Source organism: Rattus rattus, chromosome 9 (genome assembly GCF_011064425.1).
Source record: "Rattus rattus isolate New Zealand chromosome 9, Rrattus_CSIRO_v1, whole genome shotgun sequence".
NCBI classification, from domain to species: Eukaryota; Metazoa; Chordata; class Mammalia; order Rodentia; family Muridae; genus Rattus; species Rattus rattus.
Window position 1 is genome coordinate 49207678 of NC_046162.1, and position 22138 is coordinate 49229815.

Sequence of the window (22138 nt, forward strand, 5' to 3'; positions counted from 1 at the left end):
AAGGCACATTAAGTAGCCAACAGTGACTGAAAGAAAGAGTGTTGGGCACATAGCATGTTCAACTCCCAACACTGACAACTGAAAAGGGCAGGGGACAGGGGACTCTGTTTGCCATTGTCAAATGTCGGAAAACATACTCTAAAACTTAAAGTTAGGCCGGGTCTGGAGAGATGACTCAGGTTAGGAATGCATACCCATGTAAGATGGCTCACAAGTGCCTGTAACTCCAGCTCCAGGGGATCCAAACCTCTGGCCTCCTCAGACAGTACATCCATGTACACAAAGCCACAAGCACACAAACCCACACTCAGACGCACATGCACAGATGTCATTTAACTATGTTTTTAAATAAAAATTGAAGTTAGGAGCTGGCACGCACCTGCAATCCCGGTATTCAGGAAGCAAAGCTCAGAGGACCAGGAGTTCCAGGCCAGCCTGCTTTGGCACTGAATTGGTCTTAGGATTTGCTTAGAACGATAACGTGATAACTTGTACATATGCACGCACAATATCATGAAAACCAAAACAAAATGTAACACTCAAGGCCTAGGAGGAAAATTACTATTCACTATGAATACATTCCTTCCCCTATATAGATTAGGATCCTGACTGGATACGGTGATGCAAACTCGCACTGGGAGAGCAGGAGAAATACCTTAAGTGTCAAATACAAAAGAAAAAAACATAGAAACCTACAGTTCCTAGTTTTTGTATGTTGGAATCGGCTTCACCTAGTCAACGAATCTGTCTCAAAGCATTTACAAATCCAGTCTCCTAAACTGTAGTCCCAGCTCGGTGCCTTCACCTCTAAGAGAATTCCCCCCTGGAATCCCTGGCAAAAGAAAGAATCCTGTGGTCACCAGCTCATTCTGCCCTCTCGAAGCGCCGGTCTACCTTGGGAGACAGTTTCTCTCGTGTGCTTCTTTTGTGTCTGTTAAACTGGGGCCGAGGATTCTGCTGCTTTCTGAAGTATGTACTCATGGTGCCTAAAATCCACAGAGGCGCTTTATAAACCTCAACGAAGTGTGCATCAGCTTAATGACGCTGAAAGGGAAGGGAAGTGATGCTTGGCCACTGGAGGGCAGAGGTCAAAATGGAAGTCGGTGCTTAAGGCCTGGGTAACTGAGTATCGCCCAAATCCATCCTCCAATCATTTCTGGGGGTTCTTCCAGAAAAAGACAAGCACACACCGGGCTCTGTGTTTGATATACATTTATATATATATATATATATAATCGCTCCCATTTTATTGTACTTTATCCTCTTACAGTAGTTCTGACACAGGCATTAAATAACTTCAGGAGACCACCGGGAAGATGAACGGGCAGGAAGAGCTGGATACCCAAAGGGAAGAGATACAGATCCAGTGGGAGGAAAGAGGGAAGAATCCACTTGAGGACAGGATGGGGCTGCAGTGAAGAGGAGGGAGGTTAGGAAGGGTAAAGAGAAGCAGAGAGACCAGAGGAAAATGCAGCTATGGTGGGAGAGAACTTGGTACAGGCGGCTCTTTCTTAACATTCTAGGGGCATTCTAGGGGTTGTTTGTTTTTGTTTGTTTGTTTGTTTTTTAAAGGCGAAAGAGTTTGAAGGAGGCGGAGCCAAGAAATTCAGAGCTGAGCTGGAGGAGGGTGTCTGAAGTTTTCGGGCTGGCATGCAGAAAGGGAAGACCTTAGTGACCCGTTAGCAACTTGCAAGGAGTAGCCAGAGAGAGGATGGGGGTGGGTAGATCTGGGCTCAGGGAGTCCCCCCCAGCCAGCTGACGTTTCCAAGGTGGCCACTGGGGATAGAGCCAAGACAGCGGCCCCTCCCCCAGAGCTCCCTGGGAAGGAGAACTTGAAAGATATTCTGGGAAGGCCAGTGGGGGAAGGGAGTCATTAGTTAAAAAACAAAGTGGATATTCAGAGCAGGTCAAGCCCGCCTGAGTAGGAGTTGTTTGGATGACAGGAGGGACTAGGAAGAAGTTAAAAGTCTAGGCCTACTAGAGAATTTTCTAGAAGCATTCGAGACTTCTCTTCCAGTCCTCCTTTGGAGTCAGTTGAGGGAGAAGCAGGATGTACCAGGAAGGACGGAAAAGGCCACAGAACCAACCTGTAGTCAGCTACAAATGGCAGCTTTTCAGAGGGGATGAAGATAAGGGAGAGGTGAGGACAGAACTGCTGGAGGAACCAGAAGCCAAAGCCACCAAGATACTGGCTATGGTGACAGAAGTGTGGAGAGATAAAAGAAAAGCGGCTAGAGCGTTGTAAAGGGAGGGAAAACAATATTCACCCCTGAGAAGCAAATGGCTGGAACGGGCAAGGGATATGTGGCGGCAGAGGCCGGGTGGATGGGACCGCTTCTCTATAACTCTCAGGGGATGGGAGTAGAAACTGAAACAGGAGCTGTAAGGGCATCTCATTCATCAGCTCAGACTAGAACAACTCCATCAGTGCAGAGGCCCTTGTGCATGCTGGGTAAGTCATCTGTCACCCGGTAACAACTCCAGCTCCTGAACTAGAAAACTCCTGACTCCTCTCTGTCTCTGGCTAAGCTACGGTTGGAAGATGTTGGAAATCGTGTGGACGTCAGGCTAGGTAGAGAAGTTGAGGCAAGGGTGTGAGGCTCAGACAAGTCATAGCTCTGTTATAAAAAATACCTTTGGGGAGGGTGAGGGAGGGATCAGGCAGGGTCAAGGACATTCCAGAAGCATCCACAGGAGGGTGTGGGTGAGAGGGGGTGGGGAGCCTCAGGCTTTGTTGATTCGAAGCTTGAAGGCCACGCGGCCAGCAAACTTGTCCCGCTCGTCATCCGTGGCAATATTGGCAGCGTTAATTCGGCATTCTACATTCACCTCCACGTTGGGGGTCACATTCAGGAACTTCACAGCCACCAAGGGCTGTGTATAGTTTACCTAGGCCAGACGAAGAAAAAGACTTAAGCCCCTGGTACCTTGGCATCTTTCCCAAGAACCCTATTTTGTCCTTCAGGGCCGCCATCAAGGATCTTCTGTGGCGGGACTTACATGGAACTTTTTGCCATAGTAGGGAAAATACATCAGGTCGATGTTGCCGTTGGCAGGGAACATGATGAAGTGTCCAAGATTCTCAGCATCTTCATCTTTCTGTGGGGGCGCGGGAAGGTTAAGGGGAGAGGATGTTAAGAACAGCACCTGGAAGAGCTCAGAAGACTTCCCTCACACCTCCTTCATCCCAAATCATTCCTCTCAAATTTGTTTTCTTTGAGCTGTGCATCTGCTCGGTAGCTGCCTATGTGTTTGTGTGTGTGCATGCACACATGTTCATATCGGCATGTCTCCAGAAAGGGCTGGCCTATCTACCATCAGAGTAGATCTTATCATCTTATGGGGTGCTGACAACACAGTGGGGGCCTCCTACTCCACCATCAACCCCAAATTCTTACCCCATCCTTGGGAATCGGTCTCTGGAGCAGAGCCAAGAAAGAACAGATAAACAGTCAAGGCTCGGTAGGAAGGAGGGGAGCTGTTGGGGAGGTTGGGGGGGACGGACAGAGTTTCTAGAGAGAATAGAATTGGGTACAGGGTTCCAAGGACAACTAGTCGTAGCATATGGTGCTAAGTGATCAGCAGCTAGCAGACTTCTAAAGGGAACTGAGAAACAAGGCATGATGGGAGTGTGGAAGAAACACAGACAACTGAGATGTAAGAGAAGGCTGACAGGGAAGGAACCAGAGGCCAGGGCTTTGGTGCAGGAGGGGACAGGTCTGTCTGTCCCCAGAAAGCAGACTCTCTGCATCCTAGAGAGAAGCGACAGGGCTAAGAGCCTTAGAGCTACAACTACATAGGAGCCCACTCTTACCCCCTTGTCCCTATAGTGCTGAGGCCTCTGAAAGCACAAAAAGATAGGGAGAGGGGTTGGGGATTTAGCTCAGTGGTAGAGCGCTTGCCTAGCAACCGCAAGGCCCTGGGTTCAGTCCCCAGCTCCGAAAAAAAAAAAAAAAAAAAAAAAAAAAAAGAAAAAGAAAAAAAAAGATAGGGAGATATGGATGAAGCCCTCAGAAACCAGGAAGTATAACCAGGTGGGCTGGTAAGGAGGGCCCACACACTCACCTTCCCAACACAGGTAACGTTCATGCTCTGGTTTGCCCCTGCATAGAAGTTGATGACCTAGAGAAAGGAGAGAGGGTGGATTCAGAAGAAGTTGCCATACCCTGGTTGTCCAGCCTTTGAGCTCTGGGGCTTAGCTTCCAATAGCCCCACCTCTTAGAACAAACTACCAAAAATCTCTTTAATGCCCATTAACCCTAATGAAAGGACACATTAGTTAACAGATGGTGGCCCCGGCTCCCTCCTCCATCCTCCCTGGGGACCAATGTCATGGGTACCCGGTTCATTTTGATGAAGACACAGGGCTGCCCGGTGCTGTAACCATAGTGAGTAGGGTCCCCAATGCCAGAGCAATTGCCCAGCTGGGTCCGGTTGAACTGGCAGGCACGTTTTGGATAGTTCAGAACCCCATTATCGGGTTGCTCATAATATCGCCCAGGACGGCAGACATCATTCTTTTGAGCTTGGATGGAGTCGTTGTAAGCTAGGAGGCGGGAGGGAGACAGAGAAGGTCAGAGGCCTGATGTTTCACTTCTAGGGTCCTGGATTCCTTCCCCCAAGGTCCTGGACTAGCCCCACACTCACGCTCCAAGAACTTGTTGAGCTTCTGAACATGCTGATCCCAGCTTTCAGTGTCGCTAATGTTGACAATGACATCAAGGTTCTCAGTCTTGGGTCGAATCATCAAGCCTAGAGCCAACATGAGTGAAGACTGGGAGTCACATACAAGAGGAAGATAGATAGGAAGAAGCCCAGGGTCAGGTGGGGGCAAAGATCTGAAATTGCCTTCCTGGGAGGGCAATCTCCTGTGGCATCTGCCACTTCTCCAGACCATATGACTGCCAGCTGCAGGGCACGGGAAGGAAGGCCAAGTTCAAGAACTCCCCCATCAAACTCAGGAAAGAACTGTCAGTTCCTTGTGAGGGCTTGAAGGCAGCATAGTTAGAGTGACTGGTAAGGGGAAACTTCTCTCACCTGGTGTGGCCAGTCGATCCTGGTACTTGGGGGTATGGTCAGAGACGGTCTGCAGCATCACCCACATGGTGAGGGTGAACATGGCCGTGAGGAAACCATAGAAGACGAGGTAGAAGAGGAGGATGAAGGCTAGGGTGGAGGAACTAGAGTCAGCAGCTTCTACATCTCCTTTATAAAAACCTCACCCAGCCCACCAAGCCCACTCATCCTTCTTCTCTCTCACGCTGTGGACTGGGATAGGCCAAGGAGCAACAGGATATCTTCGGGCCTTCCCCTGGGAGCTAAAGGAAACAAGCTGGAAACCGGCAGAGCCCAGCTCCAGCCCTGACTTCCAGACTCTTCCTGGGGCACAGTGAAGTCCGACCTTTTGGAGGCCACAAGAGACCTAGACTATAGTTGTTGTGACAACTCCAAGAATAGGCCACTGTCATTCTGCATCTAATACACTTCCAACTTCTCAACCATGCATGGTCCTGAAAAGGCAAAACATCTGTTCCTGCTGCATTGGAACTCACATTTAGAGCTATCTTAGCACAAGGATCTGTAACCTGGCATTGGACACCATTCTCAGCCAAATTCTTACCACCTTAGAGCCTAGGCGCCCAGGACTCAAGTAGCAAGATCTGCCTGCCTGTGTGTGTGTATGTATGTATGTATGTATGTATGTATGTATGTATGTAATGTATGTATATATGTTATGTATGTATGTATGTATGTATCTACCTACCTACCTACCTACACCTACTTATCTCTTGAAATGAGTCATCCCACCTTTAACTCACACAAGATCTTGTCCAGAGTCAAGAGATAGAATCCCCTAGAAGCCTTCCCTGGACATCATCTCTCGTGATTCCTCTCCTAGACCTCATGTGAGGAGGACTTGCTGTTCCAATCACCCTGAACTATCAGTCCTTCCACCTAAGAAGCCAGAGTTCCTCTGTGAAGTCTTCTGAGTATCCCAAGCATTCATTCATTGAGCCTTCACATCCCACGGGGTCTTTGGTTCCCTGAGGACAAGAGCTGCATTGACCTCCTTTCATGGTCCCTAGGCCTTAGGTGGGTGGTCTGATGAAGACTGTCCAATCAATGTGGATATATTGTAAATTATGTCACCCTCAGCTCACCAGATGCCCATCAGCAGTCCCTGGCTACATAAAAGTCCTTGCACACCCCTGAGGTAAGGGTAGAGAGTCCCTCCAAGGCATCTGAGTCCCTTGTAAACACCCTGCCTGAGGATGTACCCATCTGAGCACAGTGACCATTTCTTCCTCCACCTCTGACATCTGAAAAGATCAAGCGTGGAAAAGTCTCATCCCTCCTGGCAGCCCCCCACCCACAAAGCAGCCAGCCACAGAAGGCTCCAAACGCCCAATGGTGGGATATAGACAAACAACTTCCGCTGTTAAGAACGCCCCCCCCTCAGGACCCCCCTGCCAGATCCGCCTCCTCATGAATGTTCCCAGGGTCCAAGGGGGTGGGTGAGAGATAAAAATAAACGAGGTTGGCTAGCTAGTGAGAGCCAGAGGGAGAGTTAGGGCACTCTTCGGGGAGAGGGATGATGACCGTGTGCAGCCGCAGGGCCTGAGCCGGAGCGGGAGCGCCGTGGCACGGACACGCGCGCAGAGCCCGCGACCCCCCGCCCGAGGGGGCTCCGCGGGGGGCGGGCAGGCGGCAGTGACCTACTTTCTCCGCCTCCGCAGCGGCCAGTCAGAGAGATTAGACCGCTGATTCGGGCCCCTCCCGATCCAAAGCCCGACAGTGGGGGCTGGACGCCAGGGACCCGGCAGGAGAGCTGGGGCGACGCCCGCGGGACCCTGCGCCCCAAAGGCGTCGCCGAGCGGTCAGCTACCACCTTTCCCGCGCCAGCCCCGCGTACCCCAGCTGGTCCCGGTGCGCCCCATGAACTGGTGCGTCCGAGGATTCCACACGAACTCCTTCCACTCCTCAACCACCTGCCCGCAGCTCTTCTTCTCTTTCTGGATGACCATCTTGGAGGCACAGGGCGAGTCCCGGCGCGCTGCTGGGGGCTGCGGAGAAGCCGGGGCGTTGCGCGCTGAAGCCCTCCACGCACCGAATGAGCGCGGGAGCGAGGCGAGGGAGACTCCGATCACAGATATGCAGCTGTTGCAAATTCCGGGGTGCACAGCCACGCGCTGTGGTCTGCTGGCAGTGCGGCGGAGGTGCACCGAGGCTAGGCCCCCCGACTGCGATAGAAAGGGGGGCTGTCAAAACAGGGAAAGATAACCAGGGGAAGGGATGCCAAGGCACCTTCACCCCACACACCGTCTAAAAGCAAAACAAAAAGGGGTGCAAAACCAGACGGCTCCAAAATTCGAGCGAAACGCAGGAAAAGCGGGGTGCAAAGAAGCAGGGAAAGATGGGGGAGGGAGCCGCCCCGAAATCCGAGATGTAAAGAGGCAGTGGAACGCGGCAGGTGGCCGATTAAGGCTCCTCCGACAAACGGCGACAGCCACACCACAGTTGGCCCAGCCAGTGGGAGCTGGGGCGGGGACGAGCAGTGGGGGGGGAACAGGCAAGGATAGGGGCCCCCAATCGGAGGCTCCGCTCCTCAGCAGTGCGGGGAGCGCGGTCCCTGCGCACAGTCTTTATACTCTGTGACTCTAAGGGTGTCCGCCCCCTTCCCACCCACCCCCCAGGAACCCCGCCTCCTCGTTGCTAGCCTAGGAGACCTCATACATATGCAAATTATAGAAGAATCGGACCCGCCCCCTGGTGCGTCTTTTGGTCTTAGCGGGCTCTTCCTTTCCCCAGACCCCTGATACAGTACTGAAACAAGGTGGGAAAAGAAAACAGAAGGTGAGTCTGGGTAGAGATGAAGGAAAAAAAATCACCCCCTTAGAGGCTCAAACCGAAAAACAAGCCGATACGTACTCAAAAATGGGGGGCTCTGGGCAGGGAATTTAAAAAGAGACTAAGATAGAGTTACTTCGAAAGCCTCCGGAACAGAGGGCAGAATGTGAGAAGAATAAAGAAAAGCGCCAGACACCAAGAAAGAGCCTAGAAACTAGAACACAGAGAGGGATAGAAGCCTCCACAGGACACCCTTCTCAGTTCCACTGGCTCCTTTGTCCAACCTGTTCTCCAGAACCAGGGTCCCTGCCATCTTCCCAAACTTGTCTGAGGCCCCAGAATTTCCCTGCATCCTTTAACTTAGTTCTACCGCCAGGTCTGCATATGCCCTGCCTCCCAGTACACCCACCCACAGGTCTGCTCTCCCCTCCATGTTTGTTGGAGCTCCTACAACTGATGCTCCAGCTCTGAGGAAGCCGTGTTAAATCCCATTAGACTGAAGTTGCAGCCCAGTGGCTTAAAAAGAACAGAGGCCATCATCTTTACCTCTTTCTGTGACAGGAACACCATGGCCGATACTTATAGGAATTGGTTCTCCTCTTCTCCCATGTGGAGGACTGGCCTTGAAGAGGTGCTCCTGCCTCTGCCTCCCAAATTGTGGATTTATAAAAATATATCACTATGATTTTTTATTACTTTTAGTGGCCATAATACAGCGGTTTGTTTGTTTTGTTTTTTGTTTTTCTTTTCTTGAGACAGGATCTTATTTGTCCCAGGCTGGTCTGGAGTACCCAAGGGTGATTCGAACTCCTGATTCTCCTGAATACTGGGATTGCGGGTGTGTACCATCATATCCAGCTCAGAGTTACCTTCCTCTGCTGAAATTACAGGTGTGCACAACTATGTCTGATTGTAATTCCATATTTACTCCAAATATCATAGGAGTAGCTCTAGCATTTAAACTGCGAAGTGACATAATTAAATTCAATGAATGTACCAGGCATGGTGACCATATCTGGATTCAGCTACTTGGGAGTTGGGAGCCTGGGGTAAAAGGATTGACTGAGGTCAGGAGTTCAAAGTCAGTCAGGAAGCATAACTAGACCCTAACTCAGAAAAAAAAAAAAAAAAAAAAAAAAAAAAAAAAAAAAAAAAAAAAAGGAGGAGGAAAGAAGAAAAGGAAGAAGAGCCTGGTGTGTTAATCCATGCTGGTAACCCAAACTAAAGGTGTGAGGATAACGTTTGAAGCCTGTTGTGGTTTGTCCTGGAATTATCTGTATTTTGATGCTAACTCCACTTCCCCAAGGACAGCTGCCTACTCATGTACTCAGGAATCAGGTGACTTCATTAGAAACTTCTCCCCATTGAATTTGTAAAATACAGGTGAGGGGCAGGTACAGGACAGAAGGAGGCCTTTCATTGGAGGAGAAGGAAGGATGGGTGGGAGAGAAGTTTGAAGGAAGAGGAGGAGACTGGAACAGAAAGGAAGAGACAGGGGGAGAGTCGAGAAGCCATGGCAGGTGACGTTAAGATTCTGCTCTGTGAAGGATTGGGGATTTAGCTCAGTGGTAGAGCGCTTGCCTAGGAAGCGCAAGGCCCTGGGTTTGGTCCCCAGCTCCGAAAAAAAGAAAAGAAAAGAAAAAATATTCCGCTCTGTGTATTACAGGTTGTTATTAATGCTCCTAAGGGATGGATGGTACTGGGCTTTGTATGTTTGGGTGGGCAATTATATCTTATCAATTGGGTCAAAGGTTATTGTGTTGTGTGTTCTTTCGTGTGTAAATTTAAGTGTAATGAAGTGTGGGGCGGCTAGGCTGGGCCACTACAGAGTTGGGATGCGTGTTTCTGGCATGGAAACCTGCCTTGGGAACTAGATAGGTAGAGAGATTGCTGCCAGGCTCAGAGAGAGGCCTTTGGCAGTGTGATATGGGATGGAGCAGAGCGGGTGAGATGCTTTGCTGACTGAGAATTAAGATATCCAGCAGATGGGTTGGGGATTTAGCTCAGTGGTAGAGCACTTGCCTATAAGCCCAAGGCCCTGGGTTGGTCCCCAGCTCCAAAAAAAAAAAAAAAAAAAAAAAAAAAGATATCCAGCAGATATCTTGGGGCACTGTGGTGCTGGACCTAGTAGGGGTAAAAGACAACTGTACTTTTTAATTTTTTTGTATTTTTACAACAACAGAAGCCAGCCAGGTTGCAAAAATAAAGTCCAACGTGTGTGTGTGTGTGTGTGTGTGTGTGTGTGTGTGTGTGTGTGTGTTTGGGTGGGTGGGTGTCATCCTGGGGGAGTTGGAGAAGAATGTGAGTCGATATTATTTTTTTCTTTTCTTTTTTTTCGAGCTGGGGATCAACCCAGGGCCTTGGGCTTGCTAAATCCCCAACCCTGTGAGTAGATATTATTTAAAAAAAAAAGGGGGTTAGGGATTTAGCTCAGTGGTTCCCAGCTCCGGGAAAAAAAAAGAAAAAAAATACATTGTATAGTGCAAAAGAATAAATAAAATAATATATATATATATATATTATCCTTACAACACATATTTCTCCCTCTCTGTTGCAATGTGTGTGTGTGTGTGTGTGTGTGTGTGTGTGTGTGTGTGTGTGTGTGTGTGTGTGTTTGGGTGGGTGGGGGAGTTAGTTAGGAGACATTACAGCCTGTAAGCATCCAGAGTGGCTACTGACTTGAACAAGGATATCAAGGTGGAAATGAGAGATAGGAGAATGAGTTAAAGACCTAGTTCAGAAATAGGACGAGGGGGGTTGGGGGTTTAGCTCAGTTGTAGAGCGATTGCATGGGAAGTGCAAGGTCCGGGGTTCGGTCCCCAGCTCCGGAAAAAAAAGAACCAAAAAAAAAAAAAAAAAGAAAAAGAAAAAAAAATAGGACAGGAATAAACAACGGGGGGAAAGGCAAAGTAAAGGGATCAAGGCTGGCACCTGAGTTTTCCCTTGAGCACATGGATCATGAAGTGACTTATACGTTTTGTCTCTGTGCAGTTACACTGTAAACTTCCCCTTCCCCACCCCAGTGCTGAGGACCGAAACCAGAGCCCTAAATATAATTGGCAAATACCACTGAACTATCGCCCCCACCCTAGACTGTGCTTTCTGAGAGTAGGCCTTTATCTTAACAAGATAATGCTGGTTGTTGAATTCTGCTCAAATATGGAAGGGCTTCTGCAAGAAACCCCAGGAAAGCAACTTAATCTCTCTCCAGTGGAAGGAGAAGAACACTAAAATGGACACAAACACACACACACACACACACACACACACACACACACACACATCATACAAGTACAGCCTACGGTGGCCTTCTGCTGCAGTCTCTAACTTGGGCACCAGGCTCACTTTCTTAGAAAAGAGAGGGTGAATACCTTCTGGGCACTAGAGATAGGTCACTGAGCAGGATGCCTGTCCCTCCCTTCCTTTAGTTTCTTTAAAAGATCATTTACACAGTCACTGTCTTCAGACACACCAGAAGAGGGCATTAGATCCCATTACAGATGGTTGTGAGCCACCATGTGGTTGCTGGGATTTGAACTCAGGACCTTTGGAAAGAGCAGTCAGTGCTCTTAGCCACTGAGCCATCTCTCCAGCCCCTGTCTTTCCCTTTCTTCTGTAGGGAAGGAGAGGGGTAGATGTAGGGAGGAGGAGTTCTGTACCAAATGCCTGACCTGTACTCGGAGACAAGCTGAGAAAGGGGAGATCCAGAAGAGCCTGTGGGGGAACTGGGGGCAAACCTTAAGGCTGGGGCTACAACTCATCAGCACGATGCTTTTCTCTATGGACGTTCAATCCCAAGCAAAAGAGGAGCAAGAGGAGGAAAAAACTCTTCTCCTGGAACCTGCCTCCATCCAGGCTCTCTAACCTACCCCCTCCTCAGTGTCCCACAGGCAGAGACAGTCCACAGGCAAAGGTCTGTGTTCCCTCAGACCCTCCTACTGCCAGGATTTAACCTTTACTACCATAATTTACCCTCCCCCCCACATTGTGTGTGCCTGCCAGTTCGAGTTCTCCTGTGTGTGTGTGTGTGTGTGTGTGTGTGTGTGTGTGTGTGTGTGTGTAGAAGTCAGAAAGTCAGAACACAACTTGTAGGAGTCAGTTCTCTTCACACATTTTTTAGGAATGAAACTCAGCCAGCCATGCTACGTAGCAGCTTGCTACCTGCTGAGCCATCCAGCCCTGAGTCCAGGATTTAGATGAATGAGTTAAACAAGGGGGAATTTTGCAAGGACGGAGACTAGGAAAGCAAACAGTGGTTTGTAGGCTGAGAGGAACCTTCTAGTACAGTTCACTGGTAGAGCATTTGCCTTTCGTGTGTGAGGTACTAAGTCCTCTCCTTAACACTGAAAAAAAAAATCCTGTGGCTGGATAGTGGCGGTGTTTATGCAACATGTAAATGTCCTTTAGGCTACTGAAGTGACACTTGACAATGGTTAGGCAGGTGGTTTCTACGTTGCTTGTATTTTACCACAACTAAAACAAAACAAAACAGATAAAACAGAAACGTTTCTGCACTGACCAGATGAAGCCCAGACTCTCAGCAGGACACACCAGGCCTTTCATCACATGACCCAAGGGGCCTCCCCAACCTACCTTCCTTCTATCTCTGTCTGCCCAAGGCTCAACCCCGTGACATCCCCCACACCCCCTTGTTCTCTAGACTTAGCATCCTCAGATTTACTCTTCAAGAACTAAATGGGACTTAAATTTAAAACAACAACAATAGAGCTCACACCTTGAGCACTTTTCCTATGCCAAGTATTCTTTTTTTTTTTTTGGTTCTTTTTTTCGGAGCTGGGGACGAACCCAGGGCCTTTTGCTTGCTAGGCAAAAGCGCTCTACCACTGAGCTAAATCCCAACCCCCTATGCCAAGTATTCTAGTTGATGTTTTTACCGAAATGGTTCTATCAAATCTTTAGAGCACCCCCAGAGACAGAATAAAGTGAATGTCTGTGAGTTCAATACCAGCCTGGTCTATCTAGTGAGTTCTGGGACAGCCAGAGTTACAGAATTAAACCCAGTCTTTTAAAAAAAAATGGTGGGGGTTGGGGATTTAGCTCAGTGGTAGAGCGCTTGCCTAGCAAGCGCAAGGCCCTGGGTTCAGTCCCCAGCTCCGAAAAAAAGAAAAAAAATGGTGGGGACTGGGAGTTATAGTCATTTGTTCATCTTCACACATTTAATAACTCATCCCTTTGATATTCCTTGATGGAATTAATATTTAGGTCCTCTAGTGTCCCGTAGATATCACTGGTTTGTGGGTTTTTTGTTTTTCTTCCTTCCTTCCTTCTTTCACTTATTTACTTTGGTTTGTCGAGGCAAGGCTTCTCTGTGTAGTCCTGACTGTCCTGGAACTTGATTTGTGAACCAGGCTGGCCTGGAACTCAGAGATCTACCTGCCTCAGCCTCCTGAGTGCTGGGATTAAAGGTGTGTGCCTCTAGAACCAGAACTTGTTTTTCCCTTTAGTCATCCCTATTAGGGTCTGGGACTGCGTCTCCATGTTAGAGCACTCTTTCAGCATACCCATGGCCCTAGATCGCAGTGCGGTATGGTGGTGATCTGTGTAGGAGTGCAGCCAGAACTGTATAGTAAAACCCTGCCTGGGGGGAGGGGGAAGAAGCAGAAACATAAAGAAAGTATATTGCAGCCTAGAAATGTAATTCAGTTTGTAGAGGATTTGCCTGGAGCCACAGCGCCCTGGCACTGCTTAAATCTGCCATGGTGGTACACACTTGTAGTCCCAGTGCTAAAGGATAGAGGCAGGAGCATCAGGCATTCACAGGTCGTCTTCAGCTACACAGAGTTGGAAGCCAGCTTGGGCAACATGAAACACTGTCTCAAAAAAAAAAAAAAAAAGTTGTGTTTTTTGTTTGTTTGTTTTAAATTGCATTTTACATATGTATCTCTCTCAACACCCAAGGGCTACAGGGACATTATCAGGACTTCTTCATCTTTAGAATCTCTGTGGAATGACCTAACACAGTGAGGGCTTGGCATCCTGTCAGCAGCTAATAAATGTTAGCTGAAAGAGGGGGTTGGGGGAGGACGGCAAGGGGGGGGCGGGGGGGGTGGAGGGAGAGAGAGAGAGAGGCAGTGTCGAGGGTGGTAGGGTGGAATCAGTGGGGTAGGCCAGGCCTTTGAGGGCTTCAGGGTGTGCTGCCAAATCTGGAAACTTTTCTTTTGGAGGAGGGGGGTGGGTGTTGGAGAAGACAAGGGCTGTTAAGCAGGCCCAGTAGATGCCCTTGGTGGGGGCTTGGCAAAGTCTGTGTCAAAGCAAAGTCAGTCTTAATGAAAGAGTGTAGACAGCTTTGGACTTCGGTCAGGAATCCTGGAATCTAGGGCAGGCTGCAGAAGAAAGGTTGAGGGCATAGTGTCCTGGAGAGCACAGGGTAGAGGAAGAAGAGGAAAAGTAGCCCCTAAGACAGCTTGAGCACACAAAGTCAGGAAGTTACCAACCACCCAGAACACAGCCCTCCTGGATGGATGCCCATGTGTATTCATCACTCCCTGCTGGCCAACACCTGAGACCTCCCTGCAGGGTAACTTCTCCTTGTTCAGGTCTCAGCTCCAGGGACATTACCTCACTGACCTTTCCTGATCACCTGATTGATGCCCCTCCCACTACTGCCTTTCCTTCCTCCTTCTACTCTAGTCTTGATTCCTGTCTCCTTTATAGTTACAGTTTGAAATGGCGAGTTTTAGGGCAGTTGTTTTGTTAGTTTTTGTTTGTTTGTTTTGAGACAGGTCTTACTATATAGCTCTGGCTGGCTTGGAACTCACTATGTACACTAGGCTGGCCTTGAACTCAAGGGATCCTCCTGCCTCTGCCTCCCAAGTAATGGAACTAAAGGCGTGCACACCACATCCAGCCTGACTTTTTTTTTTTTTTTTTTTGGTTTTTTTTTTTGGAGCTGGGGGCCGAACCCAGGGCTTTGCGCTTCCTAGGCAAGCGCTCTACCACTGAGCTAAATCCCCAACCCCCAGCCTGACTTTTAATTTGTATACAGATGTTTTGCCTGCAGGGCACCAAGTGTGTGCAGTACCCATAGAGGCCGAAAGGGGTGTTGGATTCCTTGGAACTGGAGTCATAGACAGTTGTGAGCCACCATGTAGGTGCTAAGAAATTAATCCCAATCCTCCAGAAAGACATCGAATGCTCTCAACCTCTGAGCCATCTCTCCAGCCTGGTTGGTTGATAAAAAAAAAAAAAAAAAAAAAAAAAAAATAGGGTCTCATATACTCCAGGTTAGCCTTCCATTTATATAGCTAAGGATGACCCTTGAAGTCCTTGCTTCTGATTCCCCCCGATCCCAAGTGCTGGGATTATAGACTGAGATAGCAACCTAAGTATTATTTTGGTTTGTTTTGAGTTTTTAGGCAGGGTCTCTGTAGTCCAGGCTGTCCTTGCCTTAACCCTCTTGCCTTAGCCTCCTAAAAACTGAGATTTCAGGAATGAGCCACCTGCTACTGGCTGGTATTATTTGTTTCCTGTATGGGTTAATATTCCCTTCCCACCATACTATGTGAGTGTGTCTATTTCACCAGTGTGGCCTCGGTGTCCAGAAGCCAGAACAGTGGTAGATACACAGGATCTGTCCATTGAATCAGTATGCCACAGGTGGCTGACCCTGAACACAATCCAGGGGCCAGAACGAGTTTGGACTCCCTGGCATGCGGAAGATTCCTCTGCACACGATACTGGCTGAGTGGAGGGGAGTCTACAGAAACAGAGTTGGGGAAACAAGGCTGGGCATGTGCTCTGTGGAAGAGAAAGTAGGTCCAGGGAGTGAGAGCCCATGGCTTTGGTTCCTGGGGCTGAGGCTGAGGCTGTAGCTTGGTAGTTGGTTGAGTGCTTGCCTACTATGCATGAAGCCCTGTGTTTCTGGGGCTGGAGAGACCTCTCAGTGGTTAAGAGCGTTAATTGCTCTTCCAGAGGTCCTGAGTTCAATTCCCAGCAACCACATGGTGGCTCACAACCATCTGTAATTGGATCTGATGCCCTCTTCTGGTCTGTCTGAAGACAGCAACACTCTACTCATAAAATAAATGTTAAAAAAGAAGGAAAGAGGGGCTGGAGAGATGGCTCAGCGGTTAAGAGCACCCGACTGCTCTTCCAGAGGTTATGAGTTCAATTCCCAGCAACCACATGGTGGCTCACAACCATCTGTAAAGAGATCTGATGCCCTCTTCTGGTGTATCTGAAGACAGCTACAGTGTACTTATATATAATAAATAAATAAATCTTAAAAAAAAAAAAAAGGAAAGAAACCAACGAACCAACCAACCCTGCGTTTCTTTCTAGTACCCCACAAAACTAACTTGTTAACCCACAGCACTAAGAAGTAGAGGCAGGGGGGCTGGAGAGATGGCTCAGTGGTTAAGAGCACTGACTGCTCTTCCTGAGGTCCTGAGTTCAAATCCCAGCAACCACATGGTGGCTCACAACCATCTGTAATAAGATCTGATGCCCTCTTCTGGTGTGTCTGAAGGCAGCTACAGTGTACTCATATACAATAAAAATAAAATCTTAAAAAATAAAAAAAATTAAAAAAAAAAAAAAGAAGTAGAGGCAGAGGAGTTGGGTGGGGGGGGGTGTTCAAGATCTTTGAACCCTGGGTTCGGTCCCCAGCTCCGAAAGAAAGAAAAGAAGAAAGAAAGAAAGAAAGAAAAAAAAAGTAAAAATAAACCTCTTCTCACTAAATATATTATTCTCACTAAAAAAGAGAGGAAGGGTTGGGGATTTAGTTCAGTGGTAGGCGCTTGCCTGGGTTCAGTTCTCAGCTTAGAGAGAGAGAGAGAGAGAGAGAGAGAGAGAGAGAGAGAGAGAGAGAGAGAGAGAGAGAGAGAGAGAGAGAGAGAGAGAGATTGTAGGCTGGACCTTTGGGATTCTCACTGGGTCACTGGTTTACAAGTTCTTGAATAAGGAAGGAAGGGCATAGTGGTTCACTCACTCCTGAGGCAGAGTCAGGAGAATTTTTGTGACTTCATGTGTGGTCTACATAGCAAGTTCTAGTCCAGCAAAGGATGCATAACCAGACTGAGAGAAGGGACCCAGGGCTGGAGCGTGAGGACTCCTTGGCAACTAGGACACAATGAATGTGAAAAGAGCTGAAACATGGAGCCTGAGGCTTGGGCATTAAGGTTCCCTTGCAGAGTGAGGGCTACCATAGTGTGTTTTGATTTTTTTTTTTTTTTTTTGGTTCTTTTTTCAGAGCTGGGGACCAACCCAGGGCCTTGCGCTTCCTAGGTAAACGCTCTAGTGTGTTTTGATTTTTAACAGGCTCTCCGGCTGCAGATGTCCTAGTGGTAGAGTGGCGGTGTAGCGTGCACACATTCTGATTCCATCCTCAGTACTACAACAAACAAACAAACCCGACAGGCCGGTCCCTTTCAGTACCGGCAGGCCTCTTAGAGGGTAACAGTGAACTTCCGGAAGTCCTTCTCCACCTACACAAAGCACGCCCACTTTACGCAATCTTCCAGCCAGGGTTTCCTGCTGCTAGACAAGCACTCTACCGGGAGCAATAGTCCCAATCCCAGCCCCCTAAACTCTTTGATGGCAGAAATTTTTATGACTCTGCCTTTTCTTTCCAGTTGGAACCACTACAAACTTTTTTTGTTTGTTTAGTGGAAAAATGCAAACACCTCTGGAACAGCAACAAAAACGAAGCTAGGAGAGTTGCTGTTTTCTCTCCTGTTTTGGCCATGCTGGGGACTGAACTCCGGGCCTTCCACGGGCAAGGAAAGCTTTTCACTCCGAGCTCTTTTTCCGCTCCCTCCTGGTCTTTCCTGGAACGACTGCACCATCTCTGTGTGACACTCTCACGCCCCCTGCTGCCCCTTCCCTGGACAGCAGTGGTCATGCCAAAGACCAGAATGACCTCAGACAACAAATTTCTATACTGACTTGAGAGATGGGAGCTGGAGTCTCAGAGTGTGGGTGTTGGAGAAGAGGGCAGCTTCCAGAAAGGGGTGCGTGTGCCTGTGCGTGTGCGTGTGCGTGTGTGTCTGTGGCTCCTGTGCCTGAGGCTCAGCCTAAGAAAGTTTTTCTCATCCACAGGAAAACTCTCTTTACCTTCCTGACTATGTCATAGCCTCATCAACTCTGTGTATTTTTGCAACACATACAACTTCCATTTATCCTTCCATTTGTTGCCCTTGGAAGCAAACCTGCCTCTCCTAAGGGTCTGTGAGCATCCAAAGGAAGCATGGTTGTTTTGTTCTTCCTTATATTTCACTGCTTGCCTTACTGCCTCTGCCAGAGCACAGTAAATATTTGTTGAATAAAAGAGTCAGTTGCATCCAAAGTTCTTTTTTATTTTTGAAGGCAGGGTTTCAGGTAGCCCAGGCTGGCCTCAAACATGTTATATAGCCAAGGATAACCTTGAGGTCCCAATTCACCTCTCCTGGATTTAAGGATGTGCATAGCCATGCCTACTTCTCAAAGGGGTTTAGTGGGAGATGTGGGTATCATTGCTAGGGCTCTGAGGGCAGCTGTGAGTCCAGATGTCCTGGCTTCTGCTCAGGGCCTTGTCTATGTCCAGTCTCTGTCCTTGTACCCAAAGGTCACTCAGGCAAAAGGAAGCAGAAGAGTCCTCTCCTAGAGAAGGAGGTTGGTAGAGCATCAGGAGGATGGTGTAGAGCATATATGTACACCTGGCTCCCCCGTCCCCCCTTCCTATTCCAGTTTTATATTCTAGTTATAGAACCATAGGCCTCATGAATGATAGGCTTGCACTCTGTGTTTGAGCAACACACACACACACACACACACACACACACACACACACACACACAAGTCATCCCTCTCTTTCCTCCCAGCGGTTTCCTGCCCCTCAGAATGTGTTCCCTCTCCTTCAGCTAGCATACTTATGTGGCATTTTCTTACCTGGTAAAGCCCCAAGGGAGAGATGGCCCTGAGGGTGGGACCAGAGTCTCCAGAGGGAGGCAAGTCTTAAAAGAGATGTAGAAAGGACCTCCATCTTTGGTCCTTGGCTCAAGGCTACTTTGAATACATCCAGCTTCAGTTGAAGAGGGAGTCCCACCGCCAAGGGTAAAGCTAGTTTAGGTTCTGCTTCAGAAGACAGAACCACCGTCTGCAGTGGGTGGGGTAGAGACAGGCATTAAGATGGGAAAGAATGCAGGACCTCACAGTCCCTCTAGCTACTTTAATTCAGCCTCTGATCTATATTCCCATGCAGCTTCCTGGTTTGAACTTCTATGAAACAATCTCCAGCCCCAAGTAAACATGCATTCTAGGTAAAAGCAGTTTACATTCTGTGGATATGTCCCAGGCATGCATGCTGATTGCAATGCCCCCTTAAGCCATTCTACTATCAAAAGCCTCCCTTGCCTCATTTTCCCATAATCCACTAAATCTAGCCAGCATCCCACCCTGTCCCTTTACTTGGTCTTGGAGGTGAAGGGTGAGCCAAGAAGAATTTGTCCTTGTCCCAAGAGCAAGGAGTTGTCCTGCTCCATCCACCAGCTTAAATCCCAGCTCCAGAGAAAAGGTCCAGGGGTCTGCGTGAGGCTGGGGAATGTCTGGGGGGAGAGATGATCCTCCTCAGGCCTTAAGATTTGGGTTTTATGGGGTTGGGGATTTAGCTCAGTGGTAGAGCGCTTGCAAGGCCCTGGGTTCTGTCCCCAGCTCCGAAAAAAAGAAAAGGAAAAAAAAAAAAAAGAAGATTTGGGTTTTATGGAGAGGTGAGCATAGTGTTTAAGAGAGACAGCAGGGGTTGGGGATTTAGCTCAGTGGTAGAGCGCTTGCCTAGGAAGCGCAAGGCCCTGGGTTCGGTCCCAGCTCAAAAAAAAAGAACAAAAAAAAAAAAAAAAAAAAAAAAAAAGAGAGACAGCAGAAGGCAGAGCTGGCCTTGGAGGAGAAAGAGAGTTTCAAAAGTCTACCTTGGAGACTGAATTCTGCATGGGTCCCTGGAGGGAAGAACAGTCCAGGTTGCAGGTCCACATCACAGTTCCCAAGGCTAGTTCGGGCAGAGGTTGAGAGCTGGGCCTGGTGGCCCAGCCAGATATCTCGGCGTATACAGCCATCCAGGGCAGGAACGAGCTAAAAGTGGGTGGGAGTGGAAGGGAGGGAAATTATTGGGAGGTGGAATTATGGCATCTGAACCCCAAGCTGTAGCAAATTTCCTCAGAAATGCAAGCGTTGGGGCTGGGGATTTAGCTCAGCGGCAGAGCGCTTACCTAGGAAGCGCAAGGCCCTGGGTTCGGTCCCCAGCTCCGAAAAAAAAAAAAGAAAAAAAAAAAAAAAAAAAAGAAATGCAAGCGTTTAGCTTTTCCCCATGTAGCTTTTATTCGACTCCCCCTCCCTAAAATCTGAACTTAGATTTCCATAGCTTAGCCCCGGGATATAGTTACCGGAAACCGAAGTTTGGAAGTGGGGAGGAGGAGCCCCCCTAGTGCAATCCTCATGCTGAGCTGGGGATGGTCAGTCAGGGATGCAGAAACTTGTCTCAGGCATAGCATCTCTTTTCCATCCACCCATAGCAGCAGTGAATCCCCATTCATCTTTAGCTCCACCTACAGGAGGTGGTGAGAAGCAGAAGGAGTGGGCCCGGAGCCTGTCTCAGGGGCAGCCTGGCACAGCCGAAAGAGGATGCAAGCTTGGCTCACGCAGACTGTCGCTTACGTACTGACTCAGCCTTGGGATTCCCATCTGACGGAAGGGGGGACAAGAAGAGCTACTTTCCCAGGGATTTGTGTTGCTGAGACACAGAACCATGCTGAAGGGATGCTCCTGTTCTTCCTCAAATCACTTCAGGGTGACCCCTCCCCACGGAGGCAGAGTTCTCTTACCGGGTGCCATCTCCCATCATTCAGCCGAGGGCCAAAGCCTACTGTAAGCCGAGCCCAGAGATTGTGCAGCTGGATTTCAAGCTGGCCATCCCGCAGTCCCAGCATGAACCAGTCATCTTCAGTGTTGGTGTCCCCATAAAAAATCACTCCCTCTGGATCCCAGGTTCGAAACTCAAAGGAGGAAGAGGGTCTGGAAGGACACGGAAGGGGAGACTGTAGATGGGATGTGGGGGTTTCAGGGTTCTGGGAGAAAATATATAGAGAGTATAGAGAAGGGGAGAGGGCAGACGGGGTGGGAAGGGGAGGTCAGAGGACTGGGTTAAGAGGCCAAGTGGCTCCCTTACTTGCTGATTTTGGTGAGGTCAATGGTCAGAACAGTGCGGGCTCTTGTCCTGGGCCATTGCTGAGGTATTTAGCAGGAGAGTCCTGAGCACTCTGTCAGGAAAAAAAAAAAAAAAAAAAAAAGCCAACCAGAGACATTTCAGAGACAGAAGTACAGTTACAGGGTCAGAGGAGCAGAGGAGGAGAAAGGCAGGGCTAAAACGCAAGTTCATTTAAACACACAGAGGCTGAGAATCCTATCTCGTTCTTCTTTGCACCTGGATAGGGTCAATGTGTCTCAGGGTCCGTCCCTGGTGGGTGGGAGGCAGCGTCAATAGTAGCAACAACAGAAGCAGTCGGCAACGCAAGGAGGCCACAGAATCTCCCTTCTCCATAGTTAGCAGCTGTCCACCCAGTGGCTCAGAATATCTGAGGAGAAGCAGTGGGGGTAGGTAGCCTCTCACATGGGTGGTGGAGGGTTAAAGGTTGCTCCGGGGGAAGGAGGGGGGCAAGAGATAGGGACACTGACCCTGACCATGCGGCCCCTCTGAAGGCAGATGAGATGAGGGACAGAGTCCTTCCACTACTATCCCCTGCAGCCAGGACATCTATGGAGAACATCTCTTGTCCTCCACTGTTATCTAGTGTGGCTCCTCCAAGCCTTCCTCCCACAAGGGGAGGCTATCTAGGTTACACTTGAGATCTGGAAACAATTCTCCCTGTGTCTGCAACGAGCATCCTCTGTCGAGGCTAATGTTGAGGTGTGGAATCCAGATATCTTGCTGACTGACCTAGGGAGACACACTTCACTTTTGTGCTTCAGTGACCTTGTCTGTTAAATGAGGAACATAATCCTTCTTCTATGGGGCTGCTGGGAATGAGGATCGAGACAATGCAGGCAGAATGCCCAGGATCCGACATGAATGCCTCCCTTAGATTTCCCAGACCTATGAGGTTGCTCTCACAAGAAAGTATTGTCTCTTTGTGTTTAATGGATACTATGAAGAAATCTGCCTATAACCCAAGCACCCAAGGTTGAGACAGCAAAATCATGAGTTCAAGGCCAATCTGGACCACACAGAAAGACTATTCTAAATGGTGGGAGTGTAGATGGCTCGGTGTGGGTAAAAGCATCCCCAGCCAAGCCTGATGACCTG

General features: G+C 48.8%; 2 protein-coding genes across 2 annotated transcripts; both read right to left on the minus strand.

The window, feature by feature from the left end:
• Positions 1-1195: 1195 nt before the first annotated feature.
• On the minus strand, positions 1196-7613 carry Atp1b2 (ATPase Na+/K+ transporting subunit beta 2). Its single transcript, XM_032913197.1, has 7 exons — positions 6914-7613; positions 5038-5166; positions 4648-4752; positions 4341-4546; positions 4066-4122; positions 3001-3099; positions 1196-2889 (listed from the first exon to the last, which is right to left on the minus strand). Exons 1-7 carry the CDS (start codon positions 7023-7025, stop codon positions 2725-2727), a joined length of 873 nt encoding a protein of 290 aa, XP_032769088.1. The 5' UTR covers positions 7026-7613; the 3' UTR covers positions 1196-2724.
• A 10530-nt stretch (positions 7614-18143) lies between these two features.
• Positions 18144-21376, minus strand: Shbg (sex hormone binding globulin). The gene is given in 9 exon segments (XM_032912062.1): positions 18144-18447; positions 18736-18943; positions 19255-19391; positions 19752-19911; positions 20223-20384; positions 20661-20850; positions 21005-21041; positions 21044-21095; positions 21260-21376. Coding segments are annotated over 9 exon segments (1212 nt in total). The 3' UTR covers positions 18144-18298.
• Between the last annotated feature and the right edge of the window lie 762 nt (positions 21377-22138).

What these genes read in the sequence shown, in the direction of transcription:
- Atp1b2 (XM_032913197.1), bottom strand. Translation starts at nt 7,025, where the DNA reads ATGGTCATCCAGAAAGAGAAGAAGAGCTGCGGGCAGGTGGTTGAGGAG. An exon ending in GGATCGACTGGCCACACCAG is followed by an intron (nt 4,753 to 5,037) that starts GTGAGAGAAGTT and finishes TGTTGGCTCTAG; the next exon opens with GCTTGATGATTCGACCCAAG. An exon ending in ACGTTACCTGTGTTGGGAAG is followed by an intron (nt 3,100 to 4,065) that starts GTGAGTGTGTGG and finishes GCGCCCCCACAG; the next exon opens with AAAGATGAAGATGCTGAGAA.